Source organism: Carassius gibelio, chromosome B7 (genome assembly GCF_023724105.1).
Source record: "Carassius gibelio isolate Cgi1373 ecotype wild population from Czech Republic chromosome B7, carGib1.2-hapl.c, whole genome shotgun sequence".
Lineage (NCBI taxonomy): Eukaryota > Metazoa > Chordata > Actinopteri > Cypriniformes > Cyprinidae > Carassius > Carassius gibelio.
In genome coordinates, this window is record NC_068402.1 from 5286466 (window position 1) to 5311751 (window position 25286).

The 25286-nt window shown below is 38.6% G+C and overlaps 1 protein-coding gene across 1 annotated transcript in view; it reads right to left on the reverse strand.

The window, feature by feature from the left end:
- The window catches only part of LOC127962500 (ephrin-B3-like), a 72423-nt gene that overhangs the window by 27978 nt on the left and 19159 nt on the right, over positions 1 to 25286 (reverse strand). Inside the window, exon 2 of the mRNA XM_052562087.1 lies at positions 1632 to 1927. Coding sequence (XP_052418047.1) covers positions 1632 to 1927 — 296 coding nt within the window. The remainder of the gene's footprint in view (positions 1 to 1631; positions 1928 to 25286) is intronic.

A 25286-nucleotide genomic window follows, 5' to 3' on the forward strand; every position in this document is an offset into this window, starting at 1 on the left:
GAGAGCTGAACTACATTAGACACAAGACATCCGCCACACCTTCACACACACTCTGCACATGTCATAAAAACAAACACAGAAATATAACCGCAGGCTCCTACGCACCAACGATCTATTATCTCCTGTGTTTGAAATGCGGATCACATCATTACCTGGTTTGGAAAAGTATGAATACAATCTGACTGATAACTAACCCCGGAGAAAGAAAATCTGACGTGTCTATGCAGCCGCCATCTATCTTTTTGGTCACATTCGTTCTTTCTCTTCCAAAAAAATGTGAATAAAGGGCTCACACACCTTAGCCAATCAAACTCCTTGACCAGTCCATGATTTTGCTAGAAAAACATATATTATAGATATTGCTAGGAGGGATTTCCATACATAAGGTGCTGATGTAGGTGCTGTTTAGAAAGCCACTTTCTAATTTTTGAAGCTCGATTATCTTTTACTGCACATCAGAAAAATGTTCTTTGTTTTTTCTCAGTGATATATCTGGATTTTGGGCTTTGTTTTCCCTCCTCTTTATATTTCTGTAAAACAGGAATCCATGGCTGAATAACTTAATGTTCATAAGCACGCTGGAGTGCTCAAAATGGGAATATATTTCAGATATATTTTAATCATAAGAATTGCTAGGGGTACCAGTCCTGTTCAACATGTATTTGATAAAAAAAATAAAAAATAAAACATTTATTTCATAATGAAATTTCCCTCCATTTAAAAATCTTATTCTCCAATTATTATTATTATTATTATTTTTTTTTTTTTATAAAAGATCAAAAGGATTAACAATGCAGACAGGGTACAGACAGTTCTGACCACATGTGTATATATAAAAAAAAGATTTGTTTACTTTCTTAATACACATTGTTTTCTCTGCATAATTCATTTGTACACACAAGGGTTGTACTAACGTCCAGTTTCATGAGCAAATCATTTCCCGATGGATAAAACTGAGCCAAGACTTACATTTTTTCCAGCTTAATATCCTTTTTGGAACCATATCACATTATGATTTATTAAAATGTTATGATTCATTACAATTTATTAAACTGAATGAATTAAAATGTTGGTTGCAAACGCAGTTTCAGGTTTTTTGATATCAAATCAACTTTTTAATATACAAATGTGTCAAAAATTGCCCAAAAAAATTTTTTGTGTGTGTGTGTGTGTGCTTCAACTGAGGATTTAGGAACATCAAACCAGAACTGACAAACATCTATTCTATAATGTTCTATGACTTTTCCCTAACTTTTTATCACCCCTCCATGTCTTTGCCAGATCGGAAAATCTTTTCAAATTCACATACTTTTCCAGGTATTCTATGACTGGGGGAATTCTGGCAATAGATGCTGAAAACACACCCATTGCGTGTTTTGGGTCCGAGTGTTATAGTGCATCACTTTCCTGTGTCAGATCTACTTTCTGAAATGTTGATATCGATGGGCTTCCGTTGACGTTGGCCTCATTCCCTCCACGCTACTGTGCACTTTTTAAAAACAACCCCCAGTAACACAACCCAACACGAGATGTTCCAGTTGATAAAGTCACAATCAGCCGAATCCCAGCAGAAGATTACGACTTCCCTGAACTAAAGACAACAGACATGCCTTGATTCAAATCACACTCACCGATGATGAAGTAGTCCTGATTGGTTTTAAATTCGTGACCCCACAGGTTGGGCGAGTACTCCTGAAACTTGATGGTGAAACGCATATCACTGTTGGGCTTATCGCAGGTGAGAAGCAGGTTGGGGGCTCCGGTCACTTCACACCTGTCTGCCTGATCCCTTGACGAAACCAGGTACAGTTTATAGAACTCGTATTCGGTGGGGGACCGGGGTCCGGGCGGCTCAGACGCTGGGCAAATGAGGTCCAGACGATCCCCGATTTGAGGGTAGAGGACATAACCCTTATCATCGCTAAACCTAGAGAACGACAGAGAGGGAAAGAAGAGAAATTAATGACAAAAAATGGCACAGCTACAAACCTGAAACCATTTTAAAACCAGAATACAAAAATTGTGTGAGGTAAAAAAAAAATAAGTGACTTTATTTTGAAGAAGTATTTGTTTTTTTCTTCGCAAAATTTAATTCATAACATAAACTTTTGCAAATCATGTAATTAAATAAAACTGAATTTATTATTATATTAAAAATATTAAATCATTAAAAATAACTGCTTTCTATTTTAATGGAGGTTTTTGTATGTTTTTTTAATGATTTTTTATTTGTAGTAATGCTGAAAAAAGTTGCTGCTTATTATTTTCATGTAAACTGTGGGAAAAAAATCCTCAGGGGTCTTTTACGATTTTTTTATTATTTATTTAGTTTTTTTTGCATTTCCATTTAGCTCCACTCTGGTTTGTAGCTCTTTTCACGTCTTTTGTATATAAAGTTCAATGCAAAATCAGTTCCTTTATTTTATTTTTTTCACAAAATATCCTTTAGTCTAATTCATAAACATGTCACGCTACAAAAAAAAAAAAATATATATATATATATATATATAAATATATTGGTCACAAATGGCTTCTCACATCGACTTTAAATAGTTTGTTTTCATTTAATCAGCAAAATGCACATCCGGTGTTTAATAAATGTTATATAATAAAAACGTTCATATTTTTAACTTTCTTTGTGGCAGAGCAAAACTGCAAAATTTTCTCAATTATACAGCAAAGAGTGCATGGATGCATCATGGGATACTAACGACTGGCTTAATCTGGTACTATAACCTCAAAACCATACTTCTCATGAAAACTTCTGTGGGTATGCTGGCTTCCTCGGGAGCAGGCTGGCTTTTACTGGATCCAACCACACGCTACACTCTCTCTGTGTTTCTTTATTCAATAAATTACCTCCTACAAGTAGAAACTCATCCTCTTCTTTTACACTTCATTCATCTACTCTGCTCGCCTCGCTTCCTGTTTTTTTTTTTTTTTCAGAGCCCTAATGAAAGTGCTCTCTTCCGCTGTGTAAATCATCTGAAGGTGCTGAGACTTCAAGGTTTTTTGACGACTGTATTTCTAGAAATATGATATTTTGTTCTTCTATCTTCAACAAGTGACTCTAATGAGAATGAATAGGCCAGTCTGGATCCAGATCCCACCCCGAAACGCTCGTTTCCAAAGGAGACCGTGTCAGATCAAAGCACAGCGGAGGACGTGTCTAGAGCTTCCAATTTCCAGGAGAATTTGGCGGTTGTGGAATCTCAGGGAGTTTCCTTTGAAATCTTTCTATGTAAACAAATGACTAAACGGCTCACAGGCGCTAATTACCATTTTATCATCATCTCTAAACAGCCAGCCACACCGATGGCTATTTACATGTAAACAAATGAAGCCTGTTGGGCTTTAGCTTTTTTTTTTTACGGGCTTCATGTTTCCATGTGAAAAGAAATGCAGAACACATTGACGTAATGACGGGTTGGATCCATTCACAAGTCACATACATTACCATAGCATGCTAACCTAGGGCATGCTTACAAAGCTAGTCGTTCTTGTTCATAAGAAACAAAAGCAGAATCGTGTATGAGAAAAAAGGCTTTGTGTGTGTGTGTGTGTGTGTGTGTGTGTGTGTGTGTGGCATTCCTATGGGAGAAGAGCTTCCTGTCCTTGTCACACAGGTTAGGAAGGTTATCAGTGGCTCTTACAGTGAAGAGAACAGACTCTCAACACACACTTCACGTACTGCAATTAGACTGACTGATACCCACACACACACACACACACACACACACACACACACATGTTACTTTAAAAGAATGTTTCTCAGTTCAACACAACTTCAGTATTTGTGGCATAGAAAACATATCGCCCAGCAAATATGTATTTTAAAACACATTTAAGGGCTGTATTAAAACATATTTGAACTGTGAAGTTCACTAAATGTCTTTTTAAAGTGGGACTACTTTTCTAAGCGGATGAACTTCTGGTTTTACATTAGCAATGTTATTCTAGTGGGTCTGTTGTAAGAGTTGAGCACGTAATCACACCGGAAGAACTGATGAACAAAAGTATCAAAACATCCTGCAGATGCTAAAGACATGTTTTGCATACACGTTCTGTTAGGTAGATTTTTGTCTGTTGGGTTATCGCAGACACCGTCACAGTAGACTTGACGTGAAGAATAGAGAGAATACAGACAGAAAGACAGAGACAGAGAGAGAGAATGAGAGGTGTCGCGGATCAGAGGAGAGTATGAAAGGGTTGAATGAGAGCTGAAATAGCTTACGAAACCGAGAGGAAAAAAGTAAACAGAGACGAACAATGACGGAGGGAAAAAACAGGTGGACACAGAGAAAGAAGCAAGCGAGCGGAGGATGCAGGAGATAAGGCCGTGTTGTTGACATGGTCACGCTGCTCTGCTCTAACCCACTGAACTCTCTGCTGAGACCCAGACACACAAGGAGAAGAATACTGTCCTTTATCACCACATTCACACCTTCTCTCTCTTTCCCTCCCTCCCACGCCCTCCGTGTCAGCCTGACAGAACAGCATTCAGTCAAACTCACACTCGCTGCTAGCAAAAACGCAAGTACACACTGCAAAAGCTAGGTTGCTCGCGTTAGAATCAAAGAAGTGGTCTATTAAACACAATGCCGAGAGAGGCCATGTGTTAGGTGTTTTACCTCGTTAAGGGACAGTCCCAGGCAAATTGCCTGAAAGTTCCCTAAATATCATATGGAACGAAAACCATTAAAACATTTTTGTTTCTTAAAATAGATTTTAACTGAAGCTAATAATTTTATTTCAGCTAGTTGCAAAGGCAACATTCCTCATTTTCATGCAAGTTGATGTACTAAAAAAGTAATAAAGCTATATAGAAAAAAATAAAAATGACAAACGCACCGAAAAACGTATGTAATATAATAGGGTCTCGATGATACTAAAATAACTAACACATTTTTTATTCTTCATGCTAGTAATTATAATAGTCAGAAGAACAAGTGATTAGTCTCGTGATCAAGTAGAAAAAAAGAGTCTTAAATGAAATTCTTTAATGCATGAAAATATTCCAGAAGGAAATTATGTTTCAAATGCATCTGATGTGTCGCTCCAACTTTAGCACTGCATTTTCACCAACCTCGCACTGTTGTACGCTACAGAATGGCACACGAGTACGCAAGTTTTAGGTAACTTTGATTGCAATAAAATAAACTGCATGTAACAGATCGTAAACAACTTTGTAGATAAAGAGACTCAAAATTATTCTATGCAAATATGTTAAGGCAAGCACCTCTTCGTTTATAGCTAGTTTCAGCAACTATCGTAATAGCAAAGCAATGGTTTGATGAGAATCTTGATGAGGAAGTGAAACCTGTAATGTTATGGAAATAGCAACAGTAGAATCTAGTAGGTCAAACTAAATTTGAAAAGCTCAAAATAGAAATACATAACATGAATGAATTGTTTATAATAAGCTGGATTTAGAAAATGTATAGGATGAATTTTAAAGTCAACATGTCTAGTAACCTGCATAATAATGAATTTTGAAATGCATTGACAAAGTCTTCACGCCTTTGTTTGCATACTAGCACAAAGCACATGCCTAGCATAGTGGTACTGTTTTAGTATACAGTAGTTGCACAGAGATGGCTTTGTTTATTATAGAAGCATTCTAGAATTTTGGGCTTGCTTACAGTGTAAAAAACTGGAAGTGAAAAACCAGTTCAACACAACAAACGCTGTGATCCATCAACGCTCCTTTTTAAAGCATGTGTGTGCGCCAGAGCCTTTCGCACAGCCTGTGTAATTACATATGTTTCAGCACTGGACCGCATTAGCCTTCGTGATTGAACAACTGTCAGGCAGCAATGTCTAATGAGCAAACTCAGGGTTAAGCAAGCACTCGGCAGATAATTAGAGAACGTTTGCAGAACCTCGCCAAAGAATTTCTGACCCGCGTGTCAAGCTCGAAGGAGAAAAAACTTCAAGGAAAAGGGACACGTATATAAATGTGGCCACAAAGTCAAGTTAGAGAGTGTGGAATTGAAACAAATAAAAAATAAAAGAGTTCTATGCACCGAAATGATTTCATGGAAATGTGTGTTTGCAAGCTCAGAAAAAGCTAAGCGCATACACGGGCAGGCCTTCAAAGCACAGATTAAAGTGAAATTATATCGACATCTCTGTTTACTCGAAACATAAACATGATAATACACTCCTTCAGCCATTGCTTCTCATCCCAAACACTCATCATTCCTGCTTTGCTCTCTCTCTCCCACCCTCGCTCAGTTTCTCTCCCGAACAAAGGTTGCATTCATGGTCACACATTGAAACAAGGAGTGGGGGGATGGAGAGGGGCAGAGGTGACAGGAGTGTGTGCGCCGGGCTCGTTTATGAGGGCAGAAACATCATTTTGTCAAACTCTGCCGACGCCCTTCCCTGACCCTGACAGCTCTTGAAAAGAGACGGGTGTTAGTTTCACCCCGTCCCGCCCCCGACAGCACTGACCCTCAACCCCCACCACCACCACCACCTCTCCAGAACCCACCTTCTCTTGTCCATAAACCCCTCCACCTCTTGTTCCCTCGTCCTCTTGTTCCTCAGTCTTGCATTACAAAGATTCCACACTAGAAACTCGAGCTGTGTCCAAAAACAAGCTCGGGGCACAGGTGCAGTGAGGTGGACCCTTGTGTGTGTGTGTGTGTGTGTGTGTGTGTGTGTGTGCATAAGAAATGGAATGCCTGAGATGGCCGAGAATCCTTCACATGCTAAATGCAGTGGTTTCAACACACCCTAGATGAGGACATCAGCCACAGATCTACAAGTACACCGATATCACATACTGCCAAAGAAATCTGGAAACTAGATTTTCACACATAGGAAAATGAGTGGTGGTGGCCAAGGTGTTGCTATGCAGCTGCTTAAATGTTTTGGGAGGTTTTTATCTGACATGCAGTTGTTTGGAGATTCTAGGTGGCTCCTTATTAACACATTTCAAATGTGGCCAACACTTGTGATCCTCCTATGATAAGCCAATATTGGATTTTTTGGCCTGTTTTTCCATCCACCAGGTGAAAAGCTTACAAAGAATGCATAGAAACATAAAAAACCCGGCATATTTTAGGTCTCATTAATGTTTGTTGCATGATGTAAGCCTTTGGGATTTCAGATATATAAGTAAACAAATGCAGCATGATTTTGAGTTCTCATTCATGTTTGTTGCACAGTGTAAGGATCTCCTATTTTATCTTTCACCAAACATGAAAATGAATAAAATATAAAATAACACTCTCCACACCAAACTGCATATAATTTGAGGCCTCCTTTCATGTCTGTTGAACAAGCGGCACTGAAACTGAATGCTTTGCTACGATCTCTAATCCTACACGAGCAACAGCTATGCCTTCTTTAGCAAACACCACTAAAAATGTTCTCCTGGAGGCTCAACAACTTCAATCCCACCAGCCAAAAAAAAGAAAAAGCTTTCCAGATTGAAGAATTAGATCTAAGTTGGTGATTACATGTGATAACAAGCTATCGAGCTAACACCAGCTCAAATCCTTCAATTCAAATCACTCTGATATGCCGTGAGAAAGACTTTTGACTTCAGCAATTTCCACTTCATTTTCAGCTTCTATTCCACCTCACTAAGCTGATTTCACCTGCAAGCGTGCATTGATCTCATCAGGAGCAGTGCCACGGAGGAGCTGGAATCACGGCTGGCGTCCAGCAGACCAGCGGTGGGCCGGAGATATCAGCCCTCTCAGAGGATGAGTAAATCTCCCATCTCTCTTTTCTCTTCAAGGCTGTATCGGCAGCTTCCAGGGCCCGATTAAACCCTGTTCGGGGTCTCGAGTGACCAGACTAAACAACACCTACCAGTTAGACATCCGAGCCCTTATCACACTGCCAAGAGACCAGCAAAAACAGAGAAGGAAAAGTGAGAAAGACATTTAACTATCTTCCTTTCTATTCAATTTCTATTGAACTCTGTGTATTGCAAACACCACACACACACAACATAAAACATGTGTAGAGACTAAAAATGAGATCATATTATGCCGATTATCATCTAACATCCTCAAACAATTGCGTCTTGAAAATGATATGTGATTGTTTACAGATATTTAATGACAGCTAAAGGGTAGTATGTAAATACGGCACAGTACTTCGAGATGTTGGTACAACCGTAACCGAATTGTCTGACAATGAGCAGATCACATGTGGCCAATCATCACATGACCTCTGCAGACAAACTCTGAAAATGATGGAAATGAGGACAAGGAAAACAGGTGAAAGATAAAAGGGGAGGAGAGGAGGGAGAAGGAAAGAGAGGCTGCTGTGAAGAAAGAGAGAGCTGGAGGCACTGCTGGAATGTTTGTGGTGAGAGGAACAGCGGGCGTAATGGTTTCCATATGGCAACTCCTGGCGGGAGAGAGAAAGCGAGGAGAATTACAGAGAGAAACAAAAGAAAAGGATTGAAAATTAAGTTAACATTAAGGGAAAAAAGAGGCTTGATGCAGGAGAAAACTGGAAAAAGATGCAAATGGAACAAAGGAAGTATACTGAAAAAAAAAATAAAATCATATTAAGTTTGCTTTTGACTTGTTTTCCACTAAAAACATCCAAGCGATCTCAAAACAAGATAAATGTACATCATAAGCAATACTACATAAGATTTTTTATTTAAGATGCATGTTCAGATAATGTTTTTTTTTTTTTTAAATGTAAAAAATTAAACATGCATGAATGAATCTTTCAAAATAAGATAAATAATTAAATATGCATATGGGGTGAATTTTCATTTCATGTCAACTCAAGCAGGATTATTATAGTTAACTTAAAATGAAACTATATATATATATATATCCTAGAACAGTCAGTCGATTTGAATTTTGATGGGTGCTGTTGAGGGGGTCAGTAAATGATGACAGAATTTATTGATTTTTGATTAACTATGCCTTTAATGTTTATTTATTTATTTATTTATTTATTTGTAATAAATTAAATTATACTCTAAATAAAAAACTACAACTACCTGCAGTTGGTGTTAAATGTCTTTATGAGTTGATTCGTTCAAATGGCTGATTCATTCAGGAATGAAGTAAGCGGCTCTCTTTATGAATGTGTCTTTGAATCATTGGTTCACATGATTCATTCAAAACACAGAGTCACATAACACAACAATTCTGCTTTGACTTTTTAGATAATATTTTCATTTGCAAAACTGGACAAAAACACACTTTATTGTGTTGAAAATATAGCACAATATTAACTTCTAATTTTTTATAAAATCACATTTGCACTCATGTTCTTGTGACAAAAACAGCACTCGTGTGATATTACTCTTGTTGCTGGTGTGATATCACTTATCATATGGCATAAATATGAGACCATTTTTGCCCCAATATCTTGAATTTAATAACATAACTGCATTTTTATATATGAGTGCTGGGCAATGATTAGTTGCGATTAATCACATCTAAAATAAAAAAGAATATATGTGTGTGTACTGTGTATATTTATTATATATACACACATATATATATATATATATATTAGGGGTGTAACGGTTCACAAAATTCACGGTTCGGTTCGGTTCAATACACTGATTAGGGCTGGGCGATATGGAGCAAAAAATATATCTCGATATATTTTGCTATATCTCGATATACGATATATATCTCGATATCTTTACAGGAAAAATAACCCCCAAAAACTACTGCAAAAACAAATATGGCAAATATGTTAAGGGGCCTATGAAACATTTTATTTTTTTCTTCACCATATGTTTTATTGTTACCTAATTCTGTGTGCATAAATGCATAAAAACAACTTAATTAGTTAAAAACAATTCTTAAAATAGCCTTACGTGAAATGTTTTTTTCCCTTCAGAAATTCTGTGTATTTACATTTTACTGATTATCAAATGAAGGCATAAAACATTCATTTAATTTATCTTTTAATTATTTAAAGGGGATTTACTATTAAAAATAAAACATGGGAGAAATGTTGTGTGATTATTCCTTATAAAATTATGTTCGTTTCATTTTAATAGTAGTAGTAGTGGGCTATCTACATTCTGCTGTACAATAGTAATAGATTTCTGTCAAATACTTTTATTTTGACGGGTTTACCTTTACAGTTCTGTGTATGTGATACCACAGTCTATGATGTGATATGAGCTAGTTTTACTCAAATCAAACGGTCAGATGCTCATGAAGTGACTCTCAGTGCAGTTCTGGAGATGTTCCTCATGTGTTCACGTCTTTATTTAGAGAGAGGAAAGACAATGTAATCAGCGCGAGCGTTATGCGAGCTTCCGTGTTTAATGAATGAAGACGCGCTTCTGCTCCATTCGTTGGCACAGACACGCAGAACATGCAGGATTCATATTTAAATAGACTTTTCCGGGTTAATATTTGCAGATATTAGTCCATTTCGCGATTTGATGTAAGTGCATGACCGACTTTTGATTAATTCATTTAAAATTTGACCAATTCCGTGACATTCCGCGTTAAACTGTAAATTCCATTTTTATGACTGGATTCCGCGATTCCGTCCGCGTTTCATTGGGCCCTACAGTAGACATCTGCCTGCCATTCGCCCTACGCCTTAAAACTGAAGTATCTCCATATAATGGAGCCAGTTGTCTTTTTTTTTTTTTTTGACTAGTTCTCTACACGCGAGGTGAGAGGGGACAAAAGCAAGGAGGCGGTGGGCGAGCACAGCACAGGGAAGGCAAACAAGCAAAGTGGCGGAATCAGAATATAAACAATATATCGATATATACGATATGTCAAAATCCATATCGTGTTTAAAAAATATCTTGATATATTTTAAATATCGAGATATCGCCCACCCCTAACACTGATGTCACGGTTCGGTTCGGTACGGTTCGGTACGTTTTAGATACAGCAAAAAGAAAAAATTGGCAGATAAATTTCCTTGATTTTTTTAAAAATGTTTTATTTATTAAAACTAACAAAGTATGTGTTTTTTTTTACATTGAACAATGATGGAGCTATTCTTTACCCATCTTCTATGGTGTTTTCTTAGCAGCATACTGTATAAAACAAAAATAGCTCCTTATAAATTTTTTTTTTTAAATTAAATGTAATATTGTTGTAGTGGTTATGAACAAATACAAAGATGTAACTCTTTTTATATGGAACTCTATAACTCTTTATATTTAGTGTGTTTTTACTCAATTGGTTCTCTATAGGGCTTATGTTTTTTGGAACAAAGCAGGAATTACGGTCTGTCTGAAATGGGCTCGTGAAGGAATATTGTAATGGGGCTCAATTACATTAAGCATGTTCTTAAAACCTGCGTTTTCCACTACAGAGTAAGGTCTCATATCCGCGGCTATAACGTAAATGCACCATTCGCTGCGGTGATGTCCGTATACGGAGCCCGGGACGTCACCTGTAGGAGAAAAAAAAAGCAATCCGTGGCGACGGTTTTGCAATCCGTCCCCTCAGTTTATAAACCGTACTCACGAATTCATAAACTGTTCACTCGATTTAACAAATCGTGCCCACGGATTAACAAACCGTGCCCACGAATTTCCAATCCGTGCACTTAGATTTTGTAAACCGTACCCTCGGTTTTTGAATCCGTACCCACGAATTCATAATCCGTGCGCACGCTTTCGCAATCCGTTCCCTCGGATTTGTAAACCGTACTCACGGATTCATGCAGCAAACTCCTACGTGTTAACATACAGTTTTATTGAATATTATTATGTGGAATAGGTTTACAGCAAAGTGTCTTAAGTGATTCTCTATCAAGTGTAGTACGAGGTGGAATACAAAGATTTAATAAGAAAGATGCGCATTAAAATCTTGTTCAATTGCTGATAATCTATAATAGCACTTGATTATTATTGTGCAATAAACCTGGCATTGTGACTGACTCTGGAGTAATTTTTTCCTCTTTTGTAAGTTATTTTGGATAAAAGATTCTTATGCATAACCTGTTTAATAATATATAATAATGATACAAATAAAAATAAAGTTATTTTTTATAATTTTAATTTGTAGGCTAAATAAATGAGTACAAGACAGTAAAAATATTTGTCATAAAATAATTTGTGAATTGCTTTATTTTTAAATAACCTTTGGACAGTTTTGGAAATGCTTGTGTACAATTCTTTCTTAACATGAAGACTTATTTTTGTGATTTTATTATACTAAGCTCCACCCACCTCACCCCACCTGCCGGAGTTAGATGCATGTTTCACTGTTAAGTGTAAAATGCGTGTCAGTTTTCAAATCCGAGGGAACGGATTGCGAAAGCGTGCGCACGGATTATGAATTCGTGGGTACGGATTCAAAAACCGAGGGTACGGTTTACACAATCTAAACGCACGGACTGGGAATTCGTGGGCACGGTTTGTTAATCCTGGGTACGATTTGTTAAACCGAGTGAACAGTTTATTAATTCATGAGCACGGTTTATAAACTGAGGGGACGGATTGCAAAACCGTCGCCACGGATTGATGTTTTTTCTCTCCTACAGGTGACGTGCGGGGCTCCGTACCGAGCCTTCAGCGCGTACTGAGTGAGCGAGCGCCTGACTGAGTAGCCTAACATAAACATATAAGTTGGTGTTTTTTTTTCTTCGGGGGTGTCAGGGGCATTGCCTGTTACGTCGTTTGGGTTATTGGGCTACCTTGTTGAACGCATAACATTATATTTCACACACCTTTTTTATTTTCCAAATTTAATTAATTAGTCCAACGAACCGTTCGGTACATAATGCGTACCGCGTACCGAACCGAAAGCCTCGTACCGAACGGTTCAATACGAATACGCGTATCGTTACACCCCTAATATATATATATATATATATATATATATATATATATATATATATATATATATATATATATATATATATATATATATATTAAGAAAATATTTAAATGTATAATTTTACATGTATATAATTATATTCATATAATTTATATATATAAATATATTTAAAATATAAACTTCATAATTTCTCAATTGAAAACTTCAATTTATTCTTTTATTTCAGTTAGATGCCAAAGCTGGGTGAGATTTGCACCCCTAGAGGCACCAAACAGAATTGCAATCCGTTTATTTGCGTGTCGAGAATAACACTTTAAAAATATTGAATATTGAGGTTTTGCTATTATATTTGGGGCCACTATCAAAAAACGATAAAGCTTACATTTAAACATAATTGAGTATTTGTTTTGTACAACTTTTAGTTGGCAGGGCAAAATGGCTTTATCTTGTAGAGATGTTTTACTGGAAAGCAAAACAAAATCCCTGGGGTGTGTGCAGGCACAGAGCAGGTGAACAGAAAATCTGTGTGTGTGTGTGTGTGTGTGTGTGTGTGTGTGTGAAGGTAAGTCCGTCCTTGTCACCATTACTGTCATGCCCTTTCCTGACAGGAGGTGGTCTACACCGGTGTCATATCCCTCCAACGCCATGCGCTTTCAAACCAGACAGCAGAGAAGCTGCATTCCCTTGTGTTTCTTATTCAAACATCCCTTGTTTTCAACGCCGTGATCGTTTCCACACCCTCAGAAAGCCGTCTGGAAAGTTTAGCATTAATCACATGTGAAATAAATGCTAATGAACGGCCAACCCCCTCCTTCTGGCCAAAAAGACGAATTCAAAATCCATCACGACTGACAGACAGAAAGAAAAGAGAGAACATATGCTTTCCTTCTTTCGCTGTCTGTATTTCATATCCTCAGATCAGGCCTGTATATTTATGCAGCCGTATGTTCTCAAAGCCCCCCGTTCAGAGAGATTAACATATGTGTGTATGTGCACATGAATATGATTCACAGCATAATGAATCATAATGCCGTTTAAAGAGGTGAGCATTCATGCCGGATCAGAGGAACACACACACACACACACACACGAGTGTAGGTGTGGATGAGTGAAGGCTTTTTCAAAGAGTAAAATGAGTCTTTCAGCCCAGCTGGTGTGTGACCACGGGTCTCTGTGTCAATGTCTGTGTTATTCTGTGTGTGTTCCTTTTAAATGTGTGCACATATGAATGCGGTCTGTCTGTGTATTAGTGTGCGGACTCCTTCCTCGAGGGAGATGACTTCAGGTTAAACTCACTCTCTCAAACGTAACGGTCTGATTAGATCGTGTCACCTGGGGTCAGAGGTAGACAGAGGGGCCACATACTGAGGGGCCCCATGGAGACCCACTGTCCACCTCACAGAGTCCAGAGCATCCGCAACGTCTATAAACACCCCAACATGGGTCTCAAATGTCTTTGGGGCCCCGAAAAGCTGTTACTCAAAGGTTCACCTGACTCGGTGCATGCAGAGATTATGAGCTACTGCGTACAATTCCAAAACTGGAGCGATGGATACGAGAAACAGATTTAGAATCCTGGGGGTTCTAAAAAGACACGGAACACATAAAACAAAGGGCTATCGGCTTTCGAAGCGCTTAAAATAAAAGGCTCCAGATAGAGACAAAAAGTATTCACCATGGCCAAATAATTATTGCTTTAGCAAACTCAAGTTTCACATCTATTCTGGTATGAAAATCCTCATTTATACTGACTAAAAACTTTGATTAATAACATTTACTAAAGAAGCAATTTGTAAATTAAAAAAAGCAAAAACTCCTCATATTTGTGTATAATTTGAGTTGAAATATCTAAAAATATCAAGATAAATGTACTTGAGAAGCAATGCTCCATAAGATATTAATAATTGTTCAACACAAGCAGATAACTGTTTAAAGCATAATCAAATAAAACAATACGTAAAAAATGTTTTCATGAAAACAAAAGTTGTAATGTTTAATTCAGTGTTGCTAAATTAAATTAATGTTGTTTTAAATATATTTACAGGAATAAAAGTAAATCCATTTTATACATGAATTAAGTAATACTATTAAATTAATGTATCAAATTATTACATTTATTTGCTTTCTTTAATGACTACATTGATCATTTATATATTTATCACTTTATATTTATCCACTTTTTCATCAGATCATTTTCACAAACAACATGAAAACAATATGCTGATCAGAAAAACCTAAAATGAAATATCAACAGCTTTTTAATAACAATAAGAATAGAAATAAACAACAATATTAATTATAATATAAAATAGTAATATTTAAATAATTTCATTTAAAGAGTACCATAAAAAATAATTTAAAATAATAATAATTTAAATTTAATATATAGAGTACTTTTCAAGGTAAAAAAAACAATTCATCCTTACAGATTCATATTAAAAGCCTTACAAAACAAAACAACAGCTAAGAACCCATTACTTGTAAGAGCGAACAGGCCTTAAAACATCTTGAAGTATTGTTATGCCAAAAAGCCATGTATAATAGTAATGAAACGCCTGCTTGACACTTTGCTAATAAACTATCTGATATTATATGGCATCCTTAAATTTGTGAGCTGTAAAATCTACCTCAGAGTTTTCTGAAGAGTGCATTACTGTATGGCGCTGAATGTTTGAAGGTCTCTGAATCCTGGCCTAACGGGGCCGTGTTTGGCGTGCGGGGCGAATCAGGGCCAATGTGGAGTGATGACAGGCTGCTATTCCACACCCTGAGGCCTAGCGCTCCACTCCACACCAAAAACAGCCCAACGCCTTCACAAATCCACCTCACAGACCGTCCCAGCATCTGAAAGTCATTTCACTCTCTTCCTTCCACACTATTTCTATTTTTTCCTTCTGACTGCCTCCTTTATCTGCATTTATTCTCTCTCCGGTGAGCCTAGTGCGGTCAGGCCGGGGTCCCGGCAGGACCCGAGGTTGAGGAGCCCTGTGGTAAAATCAACAGCTAAGAAAAAGACGGCAAGAGAGAGAGAGAGAGAGAGAGAGAGAGAGAGAGAGGTGTCAGCAGACAGATGAGGCTGACTACTGCTTCAAACACCTCTGCTTCCAATCCTGTCAAGATGTGCGTCATGCCAGTCTCTGCTGCGATTGTGTGTGCGTGTGCTGTACCACAAGAATCTCATCTCCTCCAGAGTGCTGAAGGGCATCATTTCAGCACACAAAACTTTCATCTCAAACTCATACAGGGTCACGGGGTCTTTATGATACCCTTCTCTCCCCCCACCCAATTAGAAACAGCCTCTTAAATGGCGTTCTCAAGAGCACTTCCTGTCGGGGGGGAGATTGACAGCTGATGAGATGATTGACAGGCCTCTGGCGAGAGAGGACTTGCAGGCTTTGGAGCTGCGCGGTGGTCCACAGGAAAGTTTTCTGCCGGCAACCCATTTCATTTGCATGAACGAGGGATGCTGGATAAATAAAGAGAGCGAATTTAATTTGGAAGTGAAGTGCGAGTGTCCCAGCGGGGTAGAGGCACGTTTTAGAGAATGCGGCGACGTTTAGAATCCCGTGAGAGGAATACCACAACAACGCTCTATTCACACACACACACACACACGCGTGCACGCACGCTTCGAGAAAGAAAACAACAACTCCAATCCGCTACAACTACACTGTTACAAACAGGATGCTATCCATATGCACACTCAGTCTGAAAAGATGCAGCAAATCCCTGATGATTACGATAATTAAATATGAAAGGGTTTAAAAATACCACATTTCTCTCCTTAGTATCGTGGAATTCTGAAGAGGACGTTCACGAAAACAGTGAACATGAAAACGCTGGAAAAAAACGAAAGCAGAAATTCCCTGTTCACTCTTTCTTGACTCTCTTGCTCTCTCTCAGCCCTTCTCGCCACTCCGTCTCTCCAGAGAAAGAGAGAGGGAGAAAAAAATGCCTGATCATTATTCCTATCAAAGTCTCGGAGAAAGAAAGTTCACACCAACTTGCTGACTAGGTTAACGGACTGAGTGACAGAGAGAGATAGAAAAGAATGGGTGCGACGAACAAGAAAATGTGCTAGATTTTAAAAAACCCTTTATAGGATAACTATCGTAATTTAGAGCCAATCCAAAATATATGTAATGCTGTGTTGTGGATGACTGAGTTAATAATGGTATGTGTAAATGAAGAAATGACTGAAAAGAATAAATAGAACTGCTCCATTGGTAAAATCAGACTAAAAAAAAAAGCAGGAGAGCAGGGGCAGAGCGGACTGAGGGATGGAGAGACAGGGAGAAAAGATGGACGCAGAGATGTCCTGCTGGGTTAAGCCAGGTGTCTTCAGCAGAGTGTCACGAGAGGAGAGAGGGGAAGAGAAAGAGAGGAGAATAATTAGTCAGACCTCCAGCCGAGGAGACTGACAGGTAAAGAAAGAGAGGGAGAGAATGGTGAGGTAAGAGACTAAAGCGAGACAACTATGGATGGACAGAGAGTCTGAAAGTGAAAGAAGAAAGATTGAAAGAAGAGAAATTGGGAGATGAGGGAGGGGCTTGAGAAAGAGAAAGAGCTTGAAAAATGCCCTTTGTCATCATTTTACAAAAGAATGGATGACAAAAGGAGACAGAGAGGGAGAGAAATCACAAAAAATGCATGACCCGGCCCCTTCTGGACAACAATGAGAATTTGTCTATCCATCAGTAGAGCTCAGTGGTGTTTTTTGGTGACCTAAACACACCGAAGAGATTCATTGTGACATGATGGCACTTCCTGTCAGCATCTGCCTTCAGAAAGCCTGCCTGAACTCAATGCATTGTACACTGATTGGTAAAATACTGTGCTTGAGTTATTTCTACACTGTAGAAAGTAAAAAAAAAAAGTGTGGTTGTTACCTTAAAAAGCTAAATCAAGAGCTAAACCAGAGTAGCCAAGGGGGAGATGTTAAAATACTTTTTCTAAACTAAGTTTTATATGAAGAGATGGCTACCCCTGTTGAAAAAACCAGCATATGCTGGTTAGGTATGTTTCGAAGCATGGCTGCAGGTTTGAGCTGGTTTAAGATGGTCCTTAGCTGGGCATGAGCTGGTTTAAGATGGTCCTTTGCTGGACATAAGCTAGTTTAAGATGGTCCTTAGCTGGACATGAGCTGGTTTAAGATGGTCCTTAGCTGGGCATGAGCTGGTTTAAGATGGTCCTTTGCTGGACATGAGCTGGTTTAAGATGGTCCTTTGCTGGACATGAGCTGGTTTAAGCCGGTCCTTTGCTGGACTTGAGCTGGTTTAAGATGGTCCTTAGCTGGACATGAGCTGGTTTAAGCCGGTCCTTTGCTGGGCATGAGCTGGTTTAAGCCGGTCCTTTGCTGGACTTGAGCTGGTTTAAGATGGTCCTTTGCTGGACATGAGCTGGTTTAAGCTGGTCCTTTGCTGGACTTGAGCTGGTTTAAGCTGGTCCTTTGCTGGACTTGAGCTGGTTTAAGATGATCCTTAGCTGGACATGAGCTGGTTTAAGCCGGTCCTTTGCTGGGCATGAGCTGGTTTAAGCCGGTCCTTTGCTGGACTTGAGCTGGTTTAAGATGGTCCTTTGCTGGACATGAGCTGGTTTAAGCTGGTCCTTTGCTGGACTTGAGCTGGTTTAAGCTGGTCCTTTGCTGGACTTGAGCTGGTTTAAGCTGGTCCTTTGCTGGACTTGAGCTGGTTTAAGCTGGTCCTTTGCTGGGCATGAGCTGGTTTAAGATGGTCCTTTGCTGGACTTGAGCTGGTTTAAGATGGTCCTTTGCTGGACTTGAGCTGGTTTAAGCTGGTCCTTTGCTGGGCATGAGCTGGTTTAAGCCGGTCTTGTGCTGGACTTGAGCTGGTTTAAGCCGGTCCTTTGCTGTACTTGAGCTGGTTTAAGATGGTCCTTTGCTGGACATGAGCTGGTTTAAGATGGTCCTTTGCTGGGCATGAGCTGGTTTAAGATGGTCCTTTGCTGGACATGAGCTGGTTTAAGATGGTCCTTTGCTGGACATGAGCTGGTTTAAGATAGTCCTTAGCTGGACATGAGCTGGTTTAAGATGGTCCTTTGCTGGGCATGAGCTGGTTTAAGCCGGTCCTTTGCTTGACATGAGCTGGTTTAAGCCATTTCTTTGCTGGACATGAGCTGGTTTAAGATGGTCCTTTGCTGGGCATGAGCTGGTTTAAGCCGGTCCTTTGCTTGACATGAGCTGGTTTAAGCCATTTCTTTGCTGGACATGAGCTGGTTTAAGGAGGTCCTTTGCTGGACATAAGCTAGTTTAAGATGGTTCTTAGCTGGACATGTGCTGGTCATAAGCTGTTCCTAACCAACTAGCTCCTACTCAGGACCAGTTTAGGACTAGCACATGACCAGCTAAGGACCTTTTTAAACCAGCTCCCATGCTTCAAAACATGCCTAAGCAGCATATGCTGGATTTTTCAACTGGGACAGTACATCATTATAAGGTTAAAGTGGTTGTTCAAGCAAAAATGAAAATAATTTACTCATCCTTGTTCCAAACCTGTCTGACTTCTTCTGTAGAGCACAAAAGCCGCTATTCAGAGAAATGCCTGTTTTTTGTTTTGTTTTGTTTTTCGTTAAAATCAATGGGTAGTCAATACCAGCATTCTTCCAAATATTTTGATGTATATTTTGCTTGCTGCAGAAGAACAAGTTATACAATGTAATTATATAAAGAGTAAATAATAGAATTTAAATTTTTGAACAAAACGTCTATTTAAGTCTACTGAAAAGTGTAAATGCCATGGCTCTGAGGTTTGTTAGAGAATCCTCAACAGCCAAATAGCAATTTGTTGAAAAACAGTGAGTTTGGGGTCAGCATTATCGGCTTGCCAGAGAAACTGGTTTCACACCAGTCATTGTTTTGCCGATATGACGACATCAAAAATGTCCACCTCATCTTTAACTTGACACAAATAAAAACTATGTTAGAAATTAGACATGAACTCAGACAGTCTGAACAAACAGCATCAGCCTCGTTCTCATTTCTGACAAACTGCATTTCTTCCATACATTAAAAAATTTTTTGGACCAAATGTACTCAGGTTTATTTTATTACAATATATATGACTTTGTTAATTTAGGTGCTACTTTACATTAATGTTATCTGATAAAACATTTTTATTTCATGTGAGCCTTACAGAATGCTTTCATTAGGTTTGTTCACTTATATTAAATACTTTCTTTTTAAAACTAGCTAATCAAAATTTTAACATTAAATACATTTAAGTTAACAGACAAAGAAATGTTTACAGCAACAGAAGCAATGTGAAAATTACAGCTTATTCAGTTTTTAAAGAACATGGCCTTAAAGAATCCTCAAGGTCACTGTCCTCACAGATAACTAGAATCATATATCATATATATGTTGCATATTATATATGCTATGTTGTTGTTTTTTTTTATATTTCCTCTGAAGCACAGATGTGCACATTTATTTTCAGGACTGATTTTTCTTTCCCTTCCATCCACTAAATAAACGGCGGCATTCACTCTAGAAAACGTAACTTCATCAAGCTCCTCCATCTTCACCTACAGGTCCCTACGGGTTTCTGTTAACAGTTTGCCATTTGATCCTCAGATCCAGCATGTGTGCACGTTTGGTCCAGAGCCAAAGGTCGTGTCTTGTTTTTGCAGAGTTTGTGGTTTGATGCCTCTGCCCTGGTATTAAAGGGGTTTCATGAAGCACGGGCACCTTTAAAAGGACCATTTCAGGTTTAATGGCATTTGTGGCATAATGTGCATTACCACAAACTCATTGGGTTGAAATAATTGTCTGCTGTAAAGCCACAAATGCAGTCAGTAGAGCTTGAGTTCTACATTTCTATAAACTCCAAACAACATCAAACTTCTCTGTAAAGGTCATGCAGGGACATATATACATGCAAACACACACACACACACACACACTCGGTAAACAGTCAGAACTAAACAATCTTTCACGTTTATATCACCCCTTCTTTCTCTCTGCTCTGTGGCTGCATCTATAGCAGCTCATCGCAGTGTAATTAATCAAGAGTTCTTATTAATTATCTATGCGCGAGGTCGTTCATTACCGCATCAATTCAGGCATAGCTAACGCCGCTTGTGGGAGCTCTGCCCGCCCCCTTCCTCCGCACTTCCTCCCAACTTACATCTTTCAGTGGTCTCGAAAGTCAAGTGATGTTTTCTCTCTCCAGCCCTCTCTATTTATGTCTTTACTGATGCAGGGAGTTTTTTTCCCCCTAAGGAAACACTCTGAATAAGAATCTCAGAGATATAGGTTTCTTTTAAGTATCAACTTGGCCTCAAATGTTTCTGCTGAAATTCTTTGAGAGAAATAAAAATAGAAGCACATTAGACAATGGTTGACAAAGTAAAGAGCATAGAGTTATAAAATTAATGTGGATAGCCAGGAGCGCAGTCTCCATATGTAAGAGAGGGCATAATACAACATTTATCAGCTTTGTTCATTAATATTAACTATGCAATGTGACATTCGCCAGCTGAAAGTGTAGACCGATTCACGAACAAATTAATCTTGTGAGCTGATTCTTTTTAGTGAATCAAAAACTGTTATATGGCTTAGTGAATCACAAAGGTTGCTATTTAATTAAATAAATATGTGCTGTGTGAAGACCACACATGAACAACAGTAATTTAATAAAAATAACCATAATAATAATCATTATTGCTATTATATTGATTTATAAATTACAGTATTTTTGGCCAAATTGTCCAGCTCAAAAACAAGCACAGTAAATATTGTGCTTAAAAAAACAAAACGAATCAAAAATCTAAATATTTTTCTATAGTGTGACCAGTGCTATACGATTCCCAAAACAAATGACTCTTAAGAGCTGATTTGTTTTTTTTTCTGAACAATTTGAAAAATAATTTTGAATCAGTCTACAATATTATTATGTATAATTTACAGCATTAACTGAGGATTTCTTTTTTTATGCAGACACAACACAAGATATAAACACAAATATATAAACATACGCTAAAGAATTCAAATGTAATCACAGGTTTGAAGTGAATCAAATGCTTGTGTGTTGGAACTGAATCGAATTGCAATCCGCTTTTAAATCTGATGTTTGATTGCAGACTTTGGCGTAGATCGGTTCGTGAAATCTCTTCTGAAGACACATGTGAGGTGTCTTTTCTCATGAGAAAATTTAGAAAAGAAATCTCCATTTGCTCTACATTAACTCCCACTGTCTAGAAGAAATATTTAAGATCTGAAACATATTCTAGACTAGATTCATTCATAATACTGAAATAATTTCTAAATTCTTTTTGTAAATGACATTTTCCGTCTCTTTGTACATGAGGACCAGAATCCCCACAGCAACCAGCATCCCTTTCAGAAGCGGGCACGTTGTAAAATATCACCCTCCCAAAACATGTGCACCACGCAATTACTTCCCCTGTCTAGCAGGTTTCTAATCTCTGTCACTGGTCCACCTATTATTGCTTTTCCAAGTCTCTTTCCGTCCATTTTTTTCCCTTCCGCCTCACCTCTCGCTTTCCATTTCTTTCGCAGCATCCCTCTATTCTAAAAGCAAGAGCACTTTCCTCTCTTTCCCTCGTTTTTTATCTCTCATCAGGCCAAAAGCTTTTCGGTGTACACCTCTATATACAAGTGGAACAAAAACAGAAAGAGAGAGAGGAAGATGGAGAGAGCAGAGGGTAAGAAAACAAGAGAAGGAGAAAGGCAGAGAGTAAGAGAGGCTCTGACGTTAACAAGATAGCTCGTTAAAGCAAGGGGACAGGAAAGAGAGAGAGAGAGAGAGAAGTGGATGTAATTGGTGGCTTTTTGAAAAGGAAAGACAGAAAAGACAGAATTAGGTTTTCCATCTGCGGCCCTCGTGTGTGTGTGTATGTGTGTGTGTGTGTGTTTGCAGAAAGAATGACAGGCTTGATGTCTGTGAGCACTGCAGACATCAACAGGTCACACACACACACACACACAGCTTTCAGTCAGAAATACTCCATCAGGCTCTTGTCACATTTATACACATGTGACTATTACTGGAGTGAAGCATATTCAATCATCACAAACTTGCTACTGTACACAAGGAATTATGAAAAGTAAGAGAAAGTGGTACAGCATACCCGAATTAAAAGGTGTAAGTAATGAAATGGCGTGTGAAAATCTGCTTATTGTCTGCGCCGCATGTTAACGGGTTATTAATACCTTGAAAACATTGCAATTAAAGCAAAACGCTGTTTTTGTGTCTTCAATTTCCTTCCATTAAGTGGTTTCCGGTTAGCATAGTAGGGCTGCAACTAACGATTATTTTGATAATCGATTAATCTGTCGATTATTTTTACGATTAATCGATTAATCGGTTTATGTACTTATATTTGAGTTTTTTCCATTTTTTCCCCAAGTAAATTATTAATAAAGGGTCTTTATCATTCAGCATAGATTTTTAAGAGATTTTAACCAATTGTAAACAATCCTTCGAAAAAAAGTGCCAATGGCATGAAACCTGAATGGAACTCACAATTTAAAGTAAAATCCATCAGAAGGTTGTCCAGAAAAAAAAAATTGGGACACACACAAAAAACCTGCTGTGTGAAAAAGAGCAGTGAATACTTAGAAAAGAAGTGCATTTTAAATATACTCAAACATTTACCTCTCTCATTCAGTCATAATTAGGCTGCAAGTCTGAATTATGAACTGGTAAACGACAAACTGATAACATAACATGTTTGTAAAGCTTTAAATGTTAACTGTTAAAAGCAATGTTATCAGCTTTTACGACTAAACATTTGCAAACAACCTTGTACTGGAGAATCTGCACAAATCAAATTCTTAGGGGCCGTTCACATATCGCACCTAAAAACGCGTGGAAAACGCTAGTCGTGCCGCTTTCTCCTTCTTTCCAAAGCGCTCGGGCAGAAGCGCCCCTGAGGCGTCTGCCTTTGCTAAGCAACCATGACGTGCTCTCTCCATGACGTGCCCTCTCCATGAAGACCCGGAAATTTCAGCAAAGGATAAATGGATGCGGTGTGGACGCGCCTGGAAAAACGGGCGCATCGCACCGCGTGCGTGTCGCGACCGCGTCGCTTCCATTATGAGAGTGCATACTGCGCGCCTACATAGGAAATAACGAACTTGAGCACGCAAAAGACACGATATGTGAACGGCCCCTTAAACAGTTCAGTAGTGCAGAGTTTACAGGTTACTCTTCATTTTGACGGCTCAAAGTAAAGTACTCCCACTTCCCGCTGAATGCTGCAGAGACGCTGTTCGGGAAGCACGTGACATAATACGAGGCCAGCTATTGGCTATTCGCTACTTCACCTGCTGTACTGGCTGAGTAAAACCTCCGGTGGCTCATTACTGCCACACTTTGGTCACCGCAGATTTGAAATATGCACGAAATGAGCCGCTTATGGCAAATAAAATTTATTTAGCGACGAATCGATTACTAAATTAGTTGACAACTATTTTAATAATCGATTTTAATCGATTAAATCGATTCGTTGTTTCAGCTCTATAGCATAGAAATGTACTTCTTGCACTACGCTCAGCATTTCTCCGAGGCACAAAAAACAACAACAACACAACCAGTGTAGAGCGATTCTTGAACAAACAACTCATTTGAACCCAATCTTTTCAGTGCCATGCCGCAGTGATCGGTGTCTGATTCCTGAAATAAAATAAAAAAACTCATAAATTAGGATGAACTAGTAATGAAGTAGCTTTAACTGCGCCAACTCACAAAAAATTTGGTGGATTCTGATTGGCTGTCATCTACTGGGAAAAAAAACGATCCCAATGGTATATAAATCATAATTTAATCATTTCTCTGTCTTTATCGTTTAAGTTGTGGTGTGGACGTCAGTGTTAAAATGTTATATTTTTTCACCATCCTTGGTGCAAATGGACCTACTTTATTAAATGAAGTCTTAACGGTTTGTTTCCACTACAGCATCAAATCTGCCCTCAGTGCGCTGGCAACGCTAAAACGCCACTGCTTTGAGGCGTGTCAAATTTAGGCCAAAGCACGCCTCTGAAAAACACCCTGTTTATGTTTCATCTTCCTCTTTCACAGTGATTGGTTGTCACCTGGCTCAATATTTGCATATGGCAACATTCATTGGCCAAGGCCTGCCCATGAGGCCATTTGACCGACATGCCAAACAACAAATCACAATTTGTTTCGTTCAGTGTCATGTTTCGGGAAGAGGAAATGTCGCCACAATAACAGATTGGTGAGTAAACCTCTCTGACTTATTTTAAAGATTAAATGCCACAAACTTGAAACTTTTGACATACTTTTGAATATCCAGCGTTCAGTTGATCCTAATAAGCACTCATCATCACAGTCGTAAATATGACGGCTTTCTTCTTTTGTGAGGGGGTCTGGCGCCATGCTTACTTTGTTTCCAGGCAGAACATTAAAAAACGCGACACACACATCTTCTGGAAATCCTGTAGAATTCACCCAATCCAATGACGACTTCAACACTCCTCAAGCGTTTCCACTTTTGTATCCCATATGCATCAGA